The following is a 13,135-nucleotide window of genomic DNA, read 5'->3' on the forward strand; positions in this document are numbered from 1 at the left end:
CTGACCCTCTGACAGTGCGGCACTCCCTCAGTACTGACCCTCTGACAGTGCGGCACTCACTCAGTACTGACCCTCTGACAGTGCGGCACTCCCTCAGTACTGACCCTCTGACAGTGCGGCACTCACTCAGTACTGACCCTCTGACAGTGCGGCGCTCCCTCGGTACTGACCCTCTGACAGTGCGGCACTCCCTCAGTACTGACCCTCTGACAGTGCGGCACTCCCTCAGCACTGACCCTCTGACAGTGCGGCACTCCCTCAGTACTGACCCTCTGACAGTGCGGCACTCCCTCGGTACTGACCCTCTGACAGTGCGGCACTCCCTCAGTACTGACCCTCTGACAGTGCAGCACTCCCTCAGCACTGACCCTCTGACAGTGCGGCACTCCCTCAGTACTGACCCTCTGACAGTGCGGCACTCCCTCAGTACTGACCCTCTGACAGTGCTGCGCTCCCTCACTTCAGGTTTAAAATTCAGAGACACGTACGCGAGTCGATCGAGAAGGATCTCGTACAGGACTTCCCAGGATAGCTGAGATCTCCGGACTGACAGCAGCAGTGGGTGTCCAAACATGTACGTGGATGTGCTGTAGTCTCTGTAGCTCATCCTCTCCCTGAAGTAGATGGGCAGGATCACTTCATCATTCTCCTCCTCATCCTCCACGCTTTCAGTCACCTCAAAACTGTAATCAAGGGGAGAGAGAGACAGGGGGACAGAGACGGGGGAGAGAGCGAGAGACGGGGGAGAGACAGAGAGAGAGAGGAAGGGGGGGGAAGAGAGAGAGAGAGAGATGGGGGAGGGAGACGGGGAGAGAGCGAGAGATGGTGTAGAGGCAGAGGGAGGGAGATAGGGGGAGAGTGAGAGATGGGGGAGAGACAGAGGGAGGGAGGCAGAGAGAGAGAGAGAGAGAGAGAGAGAGGGAGGGGTGGGAGATAGGAGGAGAGAGCGAGAGACGGTGTAGAGACAGAGGGAGGGAGGGAGAGAGTGGGGGAGAGACAGGGGAGGGAGTTAGGGGGAGAGAGCGAGAGATGGGGGAGAGACGGAGGGAGGGAGTGAGAGAGATAGAGAGACAGCGGGAGGGCGAATGGGAGACAGGGAGAGAAAGACAGAGACAGAGAGAGAGAGAGAGAGACAGAGAGAGAGAGACAGAGAGACAGAGATATAGAGAGACAGACAGAGAGAGAGAGACAGAGAGAGAGAGAGAGACAGAGAGAGACAGAGAGAGAGAGAGAGAGAGAGAGACAGAGAGAGACAGAGAGAGACAGAGAGACAGAGATATAGAGAGACAGACAGAGAGACAGAGACACAGAGACACAGAGACAGAGAGACAGAGAGAGAGAGAGAGAGAGTGAGAGAGAGAGAGAGGAAGGAGTGGGTGGGGGCGGGGGGGGATTTATTGTTAACATGGTACGATAATCGGCAGTCCCGGTTAATTCCTGATCGAGACGGAGCCAATGGGTTTGCCACAGCCAGATGCAGACACCCGCTGCCATCCTGCTCAGCGACACTGTCATTCGCTCCCCTGCCCCCCCGACGCTCCCCTGCCCCCCCATCCCCGTCGCTCCCCTGCCCCCCGACCCCTCCACCCCCCGTCGCTCCCCTGCCCCCCCCGACGCACCCCTGCCCCCCCCCCAGACCCCCCCACCCCCGTCGCTCCCCTGCCCCCCCCGACGCTCCCCTGCCCCCCCCGACCCCCCCACCCCCGTCGCTCCCCTGCCCCCCCACCCCCGTCGCTCCCCTGACCCCCCCACCCCCGTCGCTCCCCTGACCCCCCCGACCCCTCCACCCCCGTCGCTCCCCTGCCCACCCCCCTTCCCCTGCCCCCCTCCCCCACCCCCGCAAGCTCCTGTGCACTCCCCCCCACCCACCTCCGTGCCCCTCAGCTGTGTGGGTGGTTGGGCTGAATGGAGGTTGCCGGGGCTCATTGCAGACTCAGGGAGATCAGATAGGACGACGCAGTGTCGGGCAGCGGTCAGGGTGAACTCTGCAGCCTGGGCAGCGGTCAGGGTGAACGCTGCAGCCTGGGCAGCGGTCAGGGTGAACTCTGCAGCCTGGGCAGCGGTCAGAGAGAACTCTGCAGCCTCGGGCAGCGGTCAGAGAGAACTCTGCAGCCTGGGGCAGCGGTCAGAGAGAACTCTGCAACCTCGGGCAGCGGTCAGAGAGAACTCTGCAGCCTAGGGCAGTGGTCAGGGTGATCTCTGCAACCTCGGGCAGCGGTCAGGGTGAACTCTGCAGCCTGGGGCAGCGGTCAGGGTGAACTCTGCAGCCTGGGGCAGCGGTCAGGGTGAACTCTGCAGCCCGGGGCAGCGGTCAGAGAGAACTCTGCAACCTCGGGCAGCGGTCAGAGAGAACTCTGCAGCCTAGGGCAGTGGTCAGGGTGATCTCTGCAACCTCGGGCAGCGGTCAGGGTGAACTCTGCAGCCTGGGGCAGCGGTCAGGGTGAACTCTGCAGCCTGGGCAGCGGTCAGGGTGAACTCTGCAGCCTGGGGCAGCGGTCAGGGTGAACTCTGCAGCCTGGGGCAGCGGTCAGAGAGAACTCTGCAGCCTGGGCAGCGGTCAGGGTGAACTCTGCAGCCTCGGGCAGCGGTCAGGGTGAACTCTGCAACCTCGGGCAGCGGTCAGGGTGAACTCTGCAACCTCGGGCAGCGGTCAGGGTGAACTCTGCAGCCTGGGGCAGCTGTCAGGCAGCGGTCAGGGTGAACTCTGCAGCCTCGGGCAGCGGTCAGGGTGAACTCTGCAACCTCGGGCAGCGGTCAGAGAGAACTCTGCAGCCTCGGGCAGCTGTCAGGCAGCGGTCAGGGTGAACTCTGCAACCTCGGGCAGCGGTCAGAGAGAACTCTGCAGCCTGGGGCAGCTGTCAGGCAGCGGTCAGGGTGAACTCTGCAGCCTCGGGCAGCGGTCAGGGTGAACTCTGCAACCTCGGGCAGCGGTCAGAGAGAACTCTGCAGCCTCGGGCAGCGGTCAGAGAGAACTCTGCAGCCTCGGGCAGCGGTCAGGGTGAACTCTGCAGCCTGGGGCAGCTGTCGGGCAGCGGTCAGAGAGAACTCTGCAGCCTCGGGCAGCGGTCAGAGAGAACTCTGCAGCCTGGGGCAGCGGTCAGGGTGAACTCTGCAGCCTCGGGCAGCGGTCAGAGAGAACTCTGCAGCCTCGGGCAGCGGTCAGAGAGAACTCTGCAGCCTCGGGCAGCGGTCAGGGTGAACTCTGCAGCCTGGGGCAGCTGTCGGGCAGCGGTCAGAGAGAACTCTGCAGCCTCGGGCAGCGGTCAGAGAGAACTCTGCAGCCTCGGGCAGCTGTCAGGGTGAACTCTGCAACCTCGGGCAGCGGTCAGGGTGAACTCTGCAGCCTGGGGCAGCGGTCAGGGTGAACTCTGCAACCTCGGGCAGCGGTCAGGGTGAACTTTGCAGCCTGGGCAGCGGTCAGGGTGAACTCTGCAGCCTCGGGCAGCGGTCAGGGTGAACTCTGCAGCCTGGGGCAGCGGTCAGGGTGAACTCTGCAACCTCGGGCAGCGGTCAGGGTGAACTTTGCAGCCTGGGGCAGCTGTCAGGGTGAACTCTGCAACCTCGGGCAGCGGTCAGGGTGAACTCTGCAGCCTCGGGCAGCGGTCAGGGTGAACTCTGCAGCCTCGGGCAGCGGTCAGGGTGAACTCTGCAACCTCGGGCAGCGGTCAGGGTGAACTCTGCAACCTCGGGCAGCGGTCAGGGTGAACTCTGCAGCCTGGGGCAGCGGTAAGGTTGAACTCTGCAGCCTGGGGCAGCGGTCAGGGTGAACTCTGCAGCCTGGGCAGCGGTCAGGGTGAACTCTGCAGCCTGGGGCAGCGGTCAGGGTGAACTCTGCAGCCTGGGGCAGCGGTCAGGGTGAACTCTGCAGCCTGGGCAGCGGTCAGGGTGAACTCTGCAGCCTGGGGCAGCGGTCAGGGTGAACTCTGCAACCTCGGGCAGCGGTCAGGGTGAACTCTGCAGCCTGGGGCAGCGGTCAGGGTGAACTCTGCAACCTCGGGCAGCGGTCAGGGTGAACTCTGCAGCCTGGGGCAGCTGTCGGGCAGCGGTCAGGGTGAACTCTGCAGCCTCGGGCAGCGGTCAGGGTGAAGTCTGCAGCCTCGGGCAACGGTCAGAGAGAACTCTGCAGCCTGGGCAGCGGTCAGGGTGAACTCTGCAGCCTGGGCAGCGGTCAGGGTGAACTCTGCAGCCTGGGCAGCGGTCAGGGTGAACTCTGCAGCCTGGGCAGCGGTCAGGGTGAACTCTGCAGCCTGGGCAGCGGTCAGGGTGAACTCTGCAGCCTGGGGCAGCTGTCAGGCAGCGGTCAGGGTGAACTCTGCAGCCTGGGCAGCGGTCAGGGTGAACTCTGCAGCCTGGGGCAGCGGTCAGAGAGAACTCTGCAGCCTGGGGCAGCGGTCAGGGTGAACTCTGCAGCCTCAGGCAGCGGTCAGAGAGAAGTCTGCAGCCTGGGGCAGCGGTCAGGGTGAACTCTGCAGCCTGGGCAGCGGTCAGAGAGAACTCTGCAGCCTGGGGCAGCAGTCAGGGTGAACTCTGCAGCCTGGGGCAGCAGTCAGGGTGAACTCTGCAGCCTGGGGCAGCGGTCAGGGTGAACTCTGCAGCCTGGGGCAGCGGTCAGGCAGCGGTCAGGGTGAACTCTGCAGCCTGGGCAGCGGTCAGGGTGAACTCTGCAGCCTGGGGCAGCGGTCAAGCAGCGGTCAGGGTGAACTCTGCAGCCTGGGCAGCGGTCAGAGAGAACTCTGCAGCCTGGGCAGCGGTCAGGGTGAACTCTGCAGCCTGGGGCAGCTGTCAGGCAGCGGTCAGGGTGAACTCTGCAGCCTGGGCAGCGGTCAGACAGAACTCTGCAGCCTGGGCAGCGGTCAGGGTGAACTCTGCAGCCTGGGGTAGCTGTCAGGCAGCGGTCAGGGTGAACTCTGCAGCCTGGGCAGCGGTCAGAGAGAACTCTGCAGCCTGGGCAGCGGCCAGAGAGAACTCTGCAGCCTGGGCAGCGGCCAGAGAGAACTCTGCAACCTCGGGCAGCGGCCAGAGAGAACTCTGCAACCTCGGGCAGCGGTCAGAGAGAACTCTGCAGCCTGGGCAGCGGTCAGGGTGAACTCTGCAGCCTGGGGTAGCTGTCAGGCAGCGGTCAGGGTGAACTCTGCAGCCTGGGCAGCGGTCAGGGTGAACTCTGCAGCCTGGGCAGCGGTCAGAGAGAACTCTGCAGCCTGGGCAGCGGCCAGAGAGAACTCTGCAGCCTGGGCAGCGGCCAGAGAGAACTCTGCAACCTCGGGCAGCGGCCAGAGAGAACTCTGCAACCTCGGGCAGCGGTCAGAGAGAACTCTGCAGCCTGGGCAGCGGTCAGAGAGAACTCTGCAGCCTGGGGCAGCGGTCAGGATGAACTCTGCAGCCTGGGGCAGCGGTCAGGGTGAACTCTGCAGCCTGGGGCAGCGGTCAGGGTGAACTCTGCAGCCTAGGGCAGTGGTCAGAGAGAACTCTGCAGCCTGGGGCAGCGGTCAGGCAGCGGTCAGGGTGAACTCTGCAGCCTCGGGCAGCGGTCAGGGTGAACTCTGCAGCCTGGGGCAGCGGTCAGGGTGAACTCTGCAGCCTGGGGCAGCGGTCAGGGTGAACTCTGCAGCCTGGGGCAGCGGTCAGGGTGAACTCTGCAGCCTGGGGCAGCGGTCAGGGTGAACTCTGCAGCCTGGGCAGCGGTCAGGGTGAACTCTGCAGCCTGGGGCAGCGGTCAGGGTGAACTCTGCAGCCTGGGGCAGCGGTCAGGGTGAACTCTGCAACCTCGGGCAGCGGTCAGGGTGAACTTTGCAGCCTGGGGCAGTGGTCAGGGTGAACTCTGCAACCTCGGGCAGCGGTCAGGGTGAACTCTGCAGCCTGGGGCAGCGGTCAGGGTGAACTCTGCAGCCTGGGCAGCGGTCAGGGTGAACTCTGCAGCCTGGGGCAGCGGTCAGGGTGAACTCTGCAGCCTGGGGCAGCGGTCAGGGTGAACTCTGCAGCCTGGGGCAGCGGTCAGGGTGAACTCTGCAGCCTGGGCAGCGGTCAGGGTGAACTCTGCAGCCTAGGGCAGTGGTCAGAGAGAACTCTGCAGCCTCGGGCAGCGGTCAGAGAGAACTCTGCAGCCTCGGGCAGTGGTCAGGGTGATCTCTGCAGCCTGGGCAGCGGTCAGGGTGAACTCTGCAGCCTGGGCAGCTGTCAGGGTGAACTCTGCAGCCTCGGGCAGCGGTCAGGGTGAACTCTGCAGCCTGGGCTGCGGTCAGAGAGAACTCTGCAGCCTAGGGCAGTGCTCAGGGTGAACTCTGCAGCCTGGGCAGCGGTCAGGGTGAACTCTGCAGCCTCGGGCAGCGGTCAGAGAGAACTCTGCAGCCTGGGCAGCGGTCAGGGTGAACTCTGCAGCCTGGGCAGCGGTCAGGGTGAACTCTGCAGCCTGGGGCAGCGGTCAGAGAGAACTCTGCAGCCTCGGGCAGCGGTCAGGGTGAACTCTGCAGCCTGGGCAGCGGTCAGGGTGAACTCTGCAGCCTGGGCAGCGGTCAGGGTGAACTCTGCAGCCTCGGGCAGCGTTCAGAGAGAACTCTGCAGCCTGGGCAGCGGTCAGGGTGAACTCTGCAGCCTGGGCAGCGGTCAGGGTGAACTCTGCAGCCTCGGGCAGCGTTCAGAGATAACTCTGCAGCCTGGGCAGCGGTCAGGGTGAACTCTGCAGGCTCGGGCAGCGGTCAGAGAGAACTCTGCAGCCTGGGCAGCGGTCAGGGTGAACTCTGCAGCCTCGGGCAGCGGTCAGAGAGAACTCTGCAGCCTGGGCAGCGGTCAGGGTGAACTCTGCAGCCTGGGGCAGCGGTCAGGGTGAACTCTGCAGCCTCGGGCAGCGGTCAGGGTGAACTCTGCAGCCTGGGCAGCGGTCAGGGTGAACTCTGCAGCCTGGGCAGCGGTCAGAGAGAACTCTGCAGCCTCGGGCAGCGGTCAGGGTGAACTCTGCAGCCTGGGCAGCGGTCAGGGTGAACTCTGCAGCCTCGGGCAGCGGTCAGAGAGAACTCTGCAGCCTCGGGCAGCGGTCAGGGTGAACTCTGCAGCCTGGGGCAGCGGTCAGGGTGAACTCTGCAGCCTGGGCAGCGGTCAGGGTGAACTCTGCAGCCTGGGGCAGCGGTCAGAGAGAACTCTGCAGCCTCGGGCAGCGGTCAGGGTGAACTCTGCAGCCTGGGCAGCGGTCAGAGAGAACTCTGCAGCCTCGGGCAGCGGTCAGGGTGAACTCTGCAGCCTGGGCAGCGGTCAGGGTGATCTCTGCAGCCTGGGGCAGCGGTCAGGGTGAACTCTGCAGCCTCGGGCAGCGGTCAGGGTGAACTCTGCAGCCTGGGGCAGCGGTCAGGGTGATCTCTGCAGCCTGGGGCAGCGGTCAGGGTGATCTCTGCAGCCTGGGGCAGCGGTCAGAGAGAACTCTGCAGCCTGGGGCAGCGGTCAGGGTGAACTCTGCAGCCTGGGCAGCGGTCAGGGTGAACTCTGCAGCCTGGGCAGCGGTCAGAGAGAACTCTGCAGCCTGGGCAGCGGTCAGGGTGAACTCTGCAGCCTGGGGCAGCGGTCAGGGTGAACTCTGCAGCCTGGGGCAGTGGTCAGGGTGAACTCTGCAGCCTGGGCAGCGGTCAGAGAGAACTCTGCAGCCTGGGGCAGCGGTCAGGGTGATCTCTGCAGCCTGGGGCAGCGGTCAGGGTGATCTCTGCAGCCTGGGGCAGCGGTCAGGGTGATCTCTGCAGCCTGGGGCAGCGGTCAGGGTGAACTCTGCAGCCTGGGCAGCGGTCAGGGTGAACTCTGCAGCCTGGGCAGCGGTCAGAGAGAACTCTGCAGCCTGGGCAGCGGTCAGAGAGAACTCTGCAGCCTGGGGCAGCGGTCAGGCAGCGGTCAGGGTGAACTCTGCAGCCTGGGCAGCGGTCAGAGAGAACTCTGCAGCCTAGGGCAGTGGTCAGGGTGATCTCTGCAGCCTGGGCAGCGGTCAGGGTGAATTCTGCAGCCTGGGGCAGCGGTCAGGGTGAACTCTGCAGCCTCGGGCAGCGGTCAGAGAGAACTCTGCAGCCTGGGGCAGCGGTCAGAGAGAACTCTGCAGCCTGGGCAGCGGTCAGGGTGAACTCTGCAGCCTCGGGCAGCGGTCAGAGAGAACTCTGCAGCCTCGGGCAGCGGTCAGGGTGAACTCTGCAGCCTGGGGCAGCGGTCAGGGGTGAACTCTGCAGCCTGGGCAGCGGTCAGGGTGAACTCTGCAGCCTGGGCAGCGGTCAGGGTGAACTCTGCAGCCTCGGTCAGCGGTCAGAGAGAACTCTGCAGCCTCGGGCAGCGGTCAGGGTGAACTCTGCAGCCTGGGCAGCGGTCAGGGTGAACTCTGCAGCTGGGCAGCGGTCAGGGTGAACTCTGCAGCCTTCAGCAGCGGTCAGAGAGAACTCTGCAGCCTGAGGCAGCGGTCAGGGTGAACTCTGCAGCCTGGGCAGCGGTCAGGGTGATCTCTGCAGCCCGGGGCAGCGGTCAGAGATAACTCTGCAGCCTGGACAGCGGTCAGGGTGAACTCTGCAGCCTCGGGCAGCGGTCAGAGAGAACTCTGCAGCCTGGGGCAGCGGTCAGGGTGAACTCTGCAGCCTGGGCAGCGGTCAGGGTGAACTCTGCAGCCTGGGCAGCGGTCAGGGTGAACTCTGCAGCCTGGGGCAGCGGTCAGGGTGAACTCTGCAGCCCGGGGCAGCGGTCAGGGTGAACTCTGCAGTCTCGGCAGCGGTCAGGGTGAACTCTGCAGCCCGGGCAGCGGTCAGGGTGAACTCTGCAGCCCGGGGCAGCGGTCAGGGTGAACTCTGCAGTCTCGGGCAGCGGTCAGGGTGAACTCTGCAGCCCGGGGCAGCGGTCAGGGTGAACTCTGCAGGCCTCGGGCAGCGGTCAGGGTGAACTCTGCAGCCTCGGGCAGCGGTCAGGGTGAACTCTGCAGCCTGGGCAGCGGTCAGGGTGAACTCTGCAGCCTGGGCAGCGGTCAGAGAGAACTCTGCAGCCTGGGCAGCGGTCAGAGAGAACTCTGCAGCTTGGGGCAGCGGTCAGAGAGAACTCTGCAGCCTGGGCAGCGGTCAGAGAGAACTCTGCAGCCTGGGCAGCGGTCAGAGAGAACTCTGCAGCTTGGGGCAGCGGTCAGAGAGAACTCTGCAGCCTGGGCAGCGGTCAGGGTGAACTCTGCAGCCTGGGGCAGCGGTCAGAGAGAACTCTGCAGTCTCGGGCAGCGGTCAGGGTGAACTCTGCAGCCTGGGGCAGCGGTCAGGGTGAACTCTGCAGCCTGGGGCAGCGGTCAGGGTGAACTCTGCAGCCTGGGGCAGCGGTCAGGGTGAACTCTGCAGCCTGGGGCAGCGGTCAGGGTGAACTCTGCAGCCTGGGGCAGCGGTCAGGGTGAACCGAGGTTGTGGACAGAGCGGCAGAGAGTTTGCAGGGAGGGGGCTGGAGTCAGCAGTTAGAGAGGAGGGGTGAGGAGCGGGGATCGAATATCTGGAGGGGTGGCTGCCAGCTCCACTCACACGAAGATATCGTCGCGGTCCAGTATTGAGCTCAACAAGTCTTCACGCTGGAAGATCTTGTAGAATCGATGATTGAAGACATCGGCTGCGAGTAACTGACGAAGAAAAAACAGAAAACAGGGTTCAGATTGACAGGAATACCCCCCACACATTCCCCCCCCCCTTCCCTGCCCCCCCCCCACATTCCCCACCCAGAGCGGACACCCTCCCCCGCTGCTCAGCGGAAACTCCCAGCCTCTTTCAGACACACACGGCGAGGTGGGGGTAAGATGAGGGGTTAGGACGGGGCGCGAGGCATCGAGCTGTTCCCTGCAAGCAGGATGTGTCTTTCAGACTCTCAGGCAGGCCTGTGTGGGGTTGTTAAGCCACGATCAAGGTCATCGGCCCCTCGCAACCACTGCCTGTCACTGGAGGTGTGACCCCGGGCACACTCACTCACACTGTTTCCACAGCCTACCTTATCCGGAGGGATTCCTGACAGCTTGGACAGGGCAAGGTAAAGATCCCAGAGTTTCCCAGCCTTCGGAACAACCACTCTGTGCTAGGAGAGAGAGAGAGACGGTGAGAGAGAGAGGGAGACGGTGAGAGAGAGAGGGAGACGGTGAGAGAGACGGCGAGGGGGAGGCGGGGCGAGGGGGAGGCGGGGCGAGGGAGAGGCGGGGCGAGGGAGAGGCGGGGCGAGGGAGAGGCGGGGCGAGGGAGAGGCGGGGCGAGGGAGAGGCGGGGCGAGGGAGAGGCGGGGCGAGGGAGAGGCGGGGCGAGGGAGAGGCGGGGCGAGGGAGAGGCGGGGCGAGGGAGAGGCGGGGCGAGGGAGAGGCGGGGCGAGGGAGAGGCGGGGCGAGGGAGAGGCGGGGCGAGGGAGAGGCGGGGCGAGGGAGAGGCGGGGCGAGGGAGAGGCGGGGCGAGGGAGAGGCGGGGCGAGGAGAGGCGGGGCGAGGGAGAGGCGGGGCGAGGGAGAGGCGGGGCGAGGGAGAGGCGGGGCGAGGGAGAGGCGGGGCGAGGGAGAGGCGGGGCGAGGAGAGGCGGGGCGAGGGAGAGGCGGGGCGAGGGAGAGGCGGGGCGAGGGAGAGGCGGGGGCGAGGGAGAGGCGGGGCGAGGGAGAGGCGGGCGAGGGAGAGGCGGGGCGAGGAGAGGCGGGCGAGGGAGAGGCGGGCGAGGAGAGGCGCGAGGGAGAGGCGGGCGAGGAGAGGCGGGGCGAGGGAGAGGCGGGGCGAGGAGAGGCGGGGCGAGGGAGAGGCGGGGCGGGGGAGAGGCGGGGCGGGGGAGAGGCGGGGCGGGGGAGAGGCGGGGCGGGGGAGAGGCGGGGCGGGGGAGAGGCGGGGCGGGGGAGAGGCGGGGCGGGGGAGAGGCGGGGCGGGGAGAGGCGGGGCGGGGGAGAGGCGGGGCGGGGGAGAGGCGGGGCGGGGGAGAGGCGGGGCGGGGAGAGCGGGGCGGGGGAGAGGCGGGGCGGGGGAGAGGCGGGGCGGGGGAGAGGCGGGGCGGGGAGAGGCGGGGCGGGGGAGAGGCGGGGCGGGGGAGAGGCGGGGCGGGGGAGAGGCGGGCGAGGGAGAGGCGGGGCGAGGAGAGGCGGGGCGAGGGAGAGGCGGGGCGAGGGAGAGGCGGGGCGAGGGAGAGGCGGGGCGAGGGAGAGGCGGGGCGAGGGAGAGGCGGGGCGAGGGAGAGGCGGGGCGAGGGAGAGGGCGGGGCGAGGGAGAGACGGGCGAGGGAGAGACGGGGCGAGGGAGAGACGGGGCGAGGGAGAGACGGGGCGAGGGAGAGACGGGGCGAGGGAGAGACGGGGCGAGGGAGAGACGGGGCGAGGAGAGACGGGGCGAGGGAGAGACGGGGCGAGGGAGAGACGGGGCGAGGGAGAGACAGAGCGAGGGAGAGACAGAGCGAGGGAGAGACAGAGCGAGGGAGAGACAGAGCGAGGGAGAGACAGAGCGAGGGAGAGACAGAGCGAGGGAGAGACAGAGCGAGGGAGAGACAGAGCGAGGGAGAGACAGAGCGAGGGGAGAGACAGAGCGAGGGAGAGACAGAGCGAGAGGCAGGGAGAGGCGGAGACATGCTTGAGACACGCACAGAGACACGCACTGAGACACGCACAGAGACACGCACTGAGACACGCACAGAGACACGCACTGAGACACGCACAGAGACACGCACAGAGACACGCACAGAGACACGCACAGAGACACGCACAGAGACACGCACAGAGACACGCACAGAGACACGCACAGAGACACGCACAGAGACACGCACTGAGGCACGCACTGAGGCACGCACTGAGGCACGCACTGAGGCACGCACAGAGACACGCACAGAGACACGCACAGAGACACGCACAGGGACACGCACAGAGACAGAGAACAAAGAGAAAACAGAAGCAGGAGGCGCCATTCGGCCCCTCGAGCCTGCTCCGCCATTCATTATCATGGCTGCCATCAAGTTCAATACCCTGATCCCGCCTCCCCCGTATCCCTCGATCCCTTTAGCCCCCCAAGAGCTATATCGAATTCCTTCCTGCAATTACAAAACGTTTTGGCGTCAACTACTTTCTGTGGGAGTGAATTCCACAGATTCCCCAGTCTCTGGGTGAAGAAATTTCTCCTCACCTCAGTCCTAAAAGGTTTACCCCTTATCCTCAAACCATGACCCCTAGTTCTGGACTCCCCCCACCATCAGGAACATTCTTTCTGAATCTACTCTGCCTAATCCTGTTTGAATTTTGTAAGTTTCTATCAGATCCCCCCTCTCTCTTCTAAACTCCAATGAATATAATCCTAGCCGACTTAGTCTCTTCTGATACGACAGTCCCGCCATCCCAGGAATCAGTCTGGTAAACCTTTGCTGCTCTCCCTCGAGAGCAAGAACATCCTCCCTCAGGAAAGGACACCAAAACTGCCCACAATACTCCCGGTGTGGCCTCACCAATGCCCGATACAATTGCAGTGAAACATCCCTATTGCTACACTCCAATCCTCTCGCTATGTGGAACCCTGACAGTACTGGGGCGTTTGTCCACCTTCAAGCCCATTCATTTCCCTAAAACCATTTCTTTACCAATACTGATTTTCCTTCAGCTCCTCACGAAAACTGGTGTTTCTCAGAGCTTCCGGAACATTCTTCAGGCCTTCCTTTGTGAAGACAGAAGCAAAGTATGAATTTAGTTCCTCAACCGTTTCTTTGTTCCCTGTTATGAATTCCCCCGTTCCTGACTGTAAGGGGCCGACATTAGTTTTTAATCAATCTTTGTCACTATACAAACCTGTCGAGACTCTTACAGTCAGTTTCTACGTTCCCCGCTCAGTTACTTTCATATTGTATTGTCCCTTCTTAATCAATCCCTCAGTCTGCCTTTGCTGAATTTAAAACTGTCCCAGTCCTTGCTTTTTCTTGCTAGTTTGTATGCCTCTTTGAATCTAATACAATCTCTAATTTCCCCCTGTAACCCATGGTTTGGCCAAAGTTCCCTTTCTATTCTTGCGCCAAATAGGAATAAACAACTTTTGGAGTTTACCTATTTGTTCCTTGAATGCTGCCACTGCCTGTCCGCTGTCCTGCCTTTCAGTAAGTTTCCCAGTCCGTCATTGCCAGCTCGTGCCTCACAGCAGCATAGCAGAATCAACTACCTCACTATGGAGGGGGCGGTGAAATAA

At 64.1% G+C, this 13,135-nt stretch overlaps 1 protein-coding gene across 1 annotated transcript in view; it reads right to left on the reverse strand.

Annotated features, from left to right (window-relative positions):
* LOC140399413 (ubiquitin carboxyl-terminal hydrolase 11-like) overlaps positions 1–13,135 on the reverse strand; it is a 134,094-nt gene that overhangs the window by 36,069 nt on the left and 84,890 nt on the right. The window contains exons 7-9 of the mRNA XM_072488992.1: positions 9,955–10,038; positions 9,498–9,592; positions 489–683 (exon numbers count right to left, since the gene is read on the reverse strand). Coding sequence (XP_072345093.1) covers positions 489–683; positions 9,498–9,592; positions 9,955–10,038 — 374 coding nt within the window. The remainder of the gene's footprint in view (positions 1–488; positions 684–9,497; positions 9,593–9,954; positions 10,039–13,135) is intronic.

This window comes from Scyliorhinus torazame, chromosome 22 (genome assembly GCF_047496885.1).
Source record: "Scyliorhinus torazame isolate Kashiwa2021f chromosome 22, sScyTor2.1, whole genome shotgun sequence".
NCBI lineage: Eukaryota > Metazoa > Chordata > Chondrichthyes > Carcharhiniformes > Scyliorhinidae > Scyliorhinus > Scyliorhinus torazame.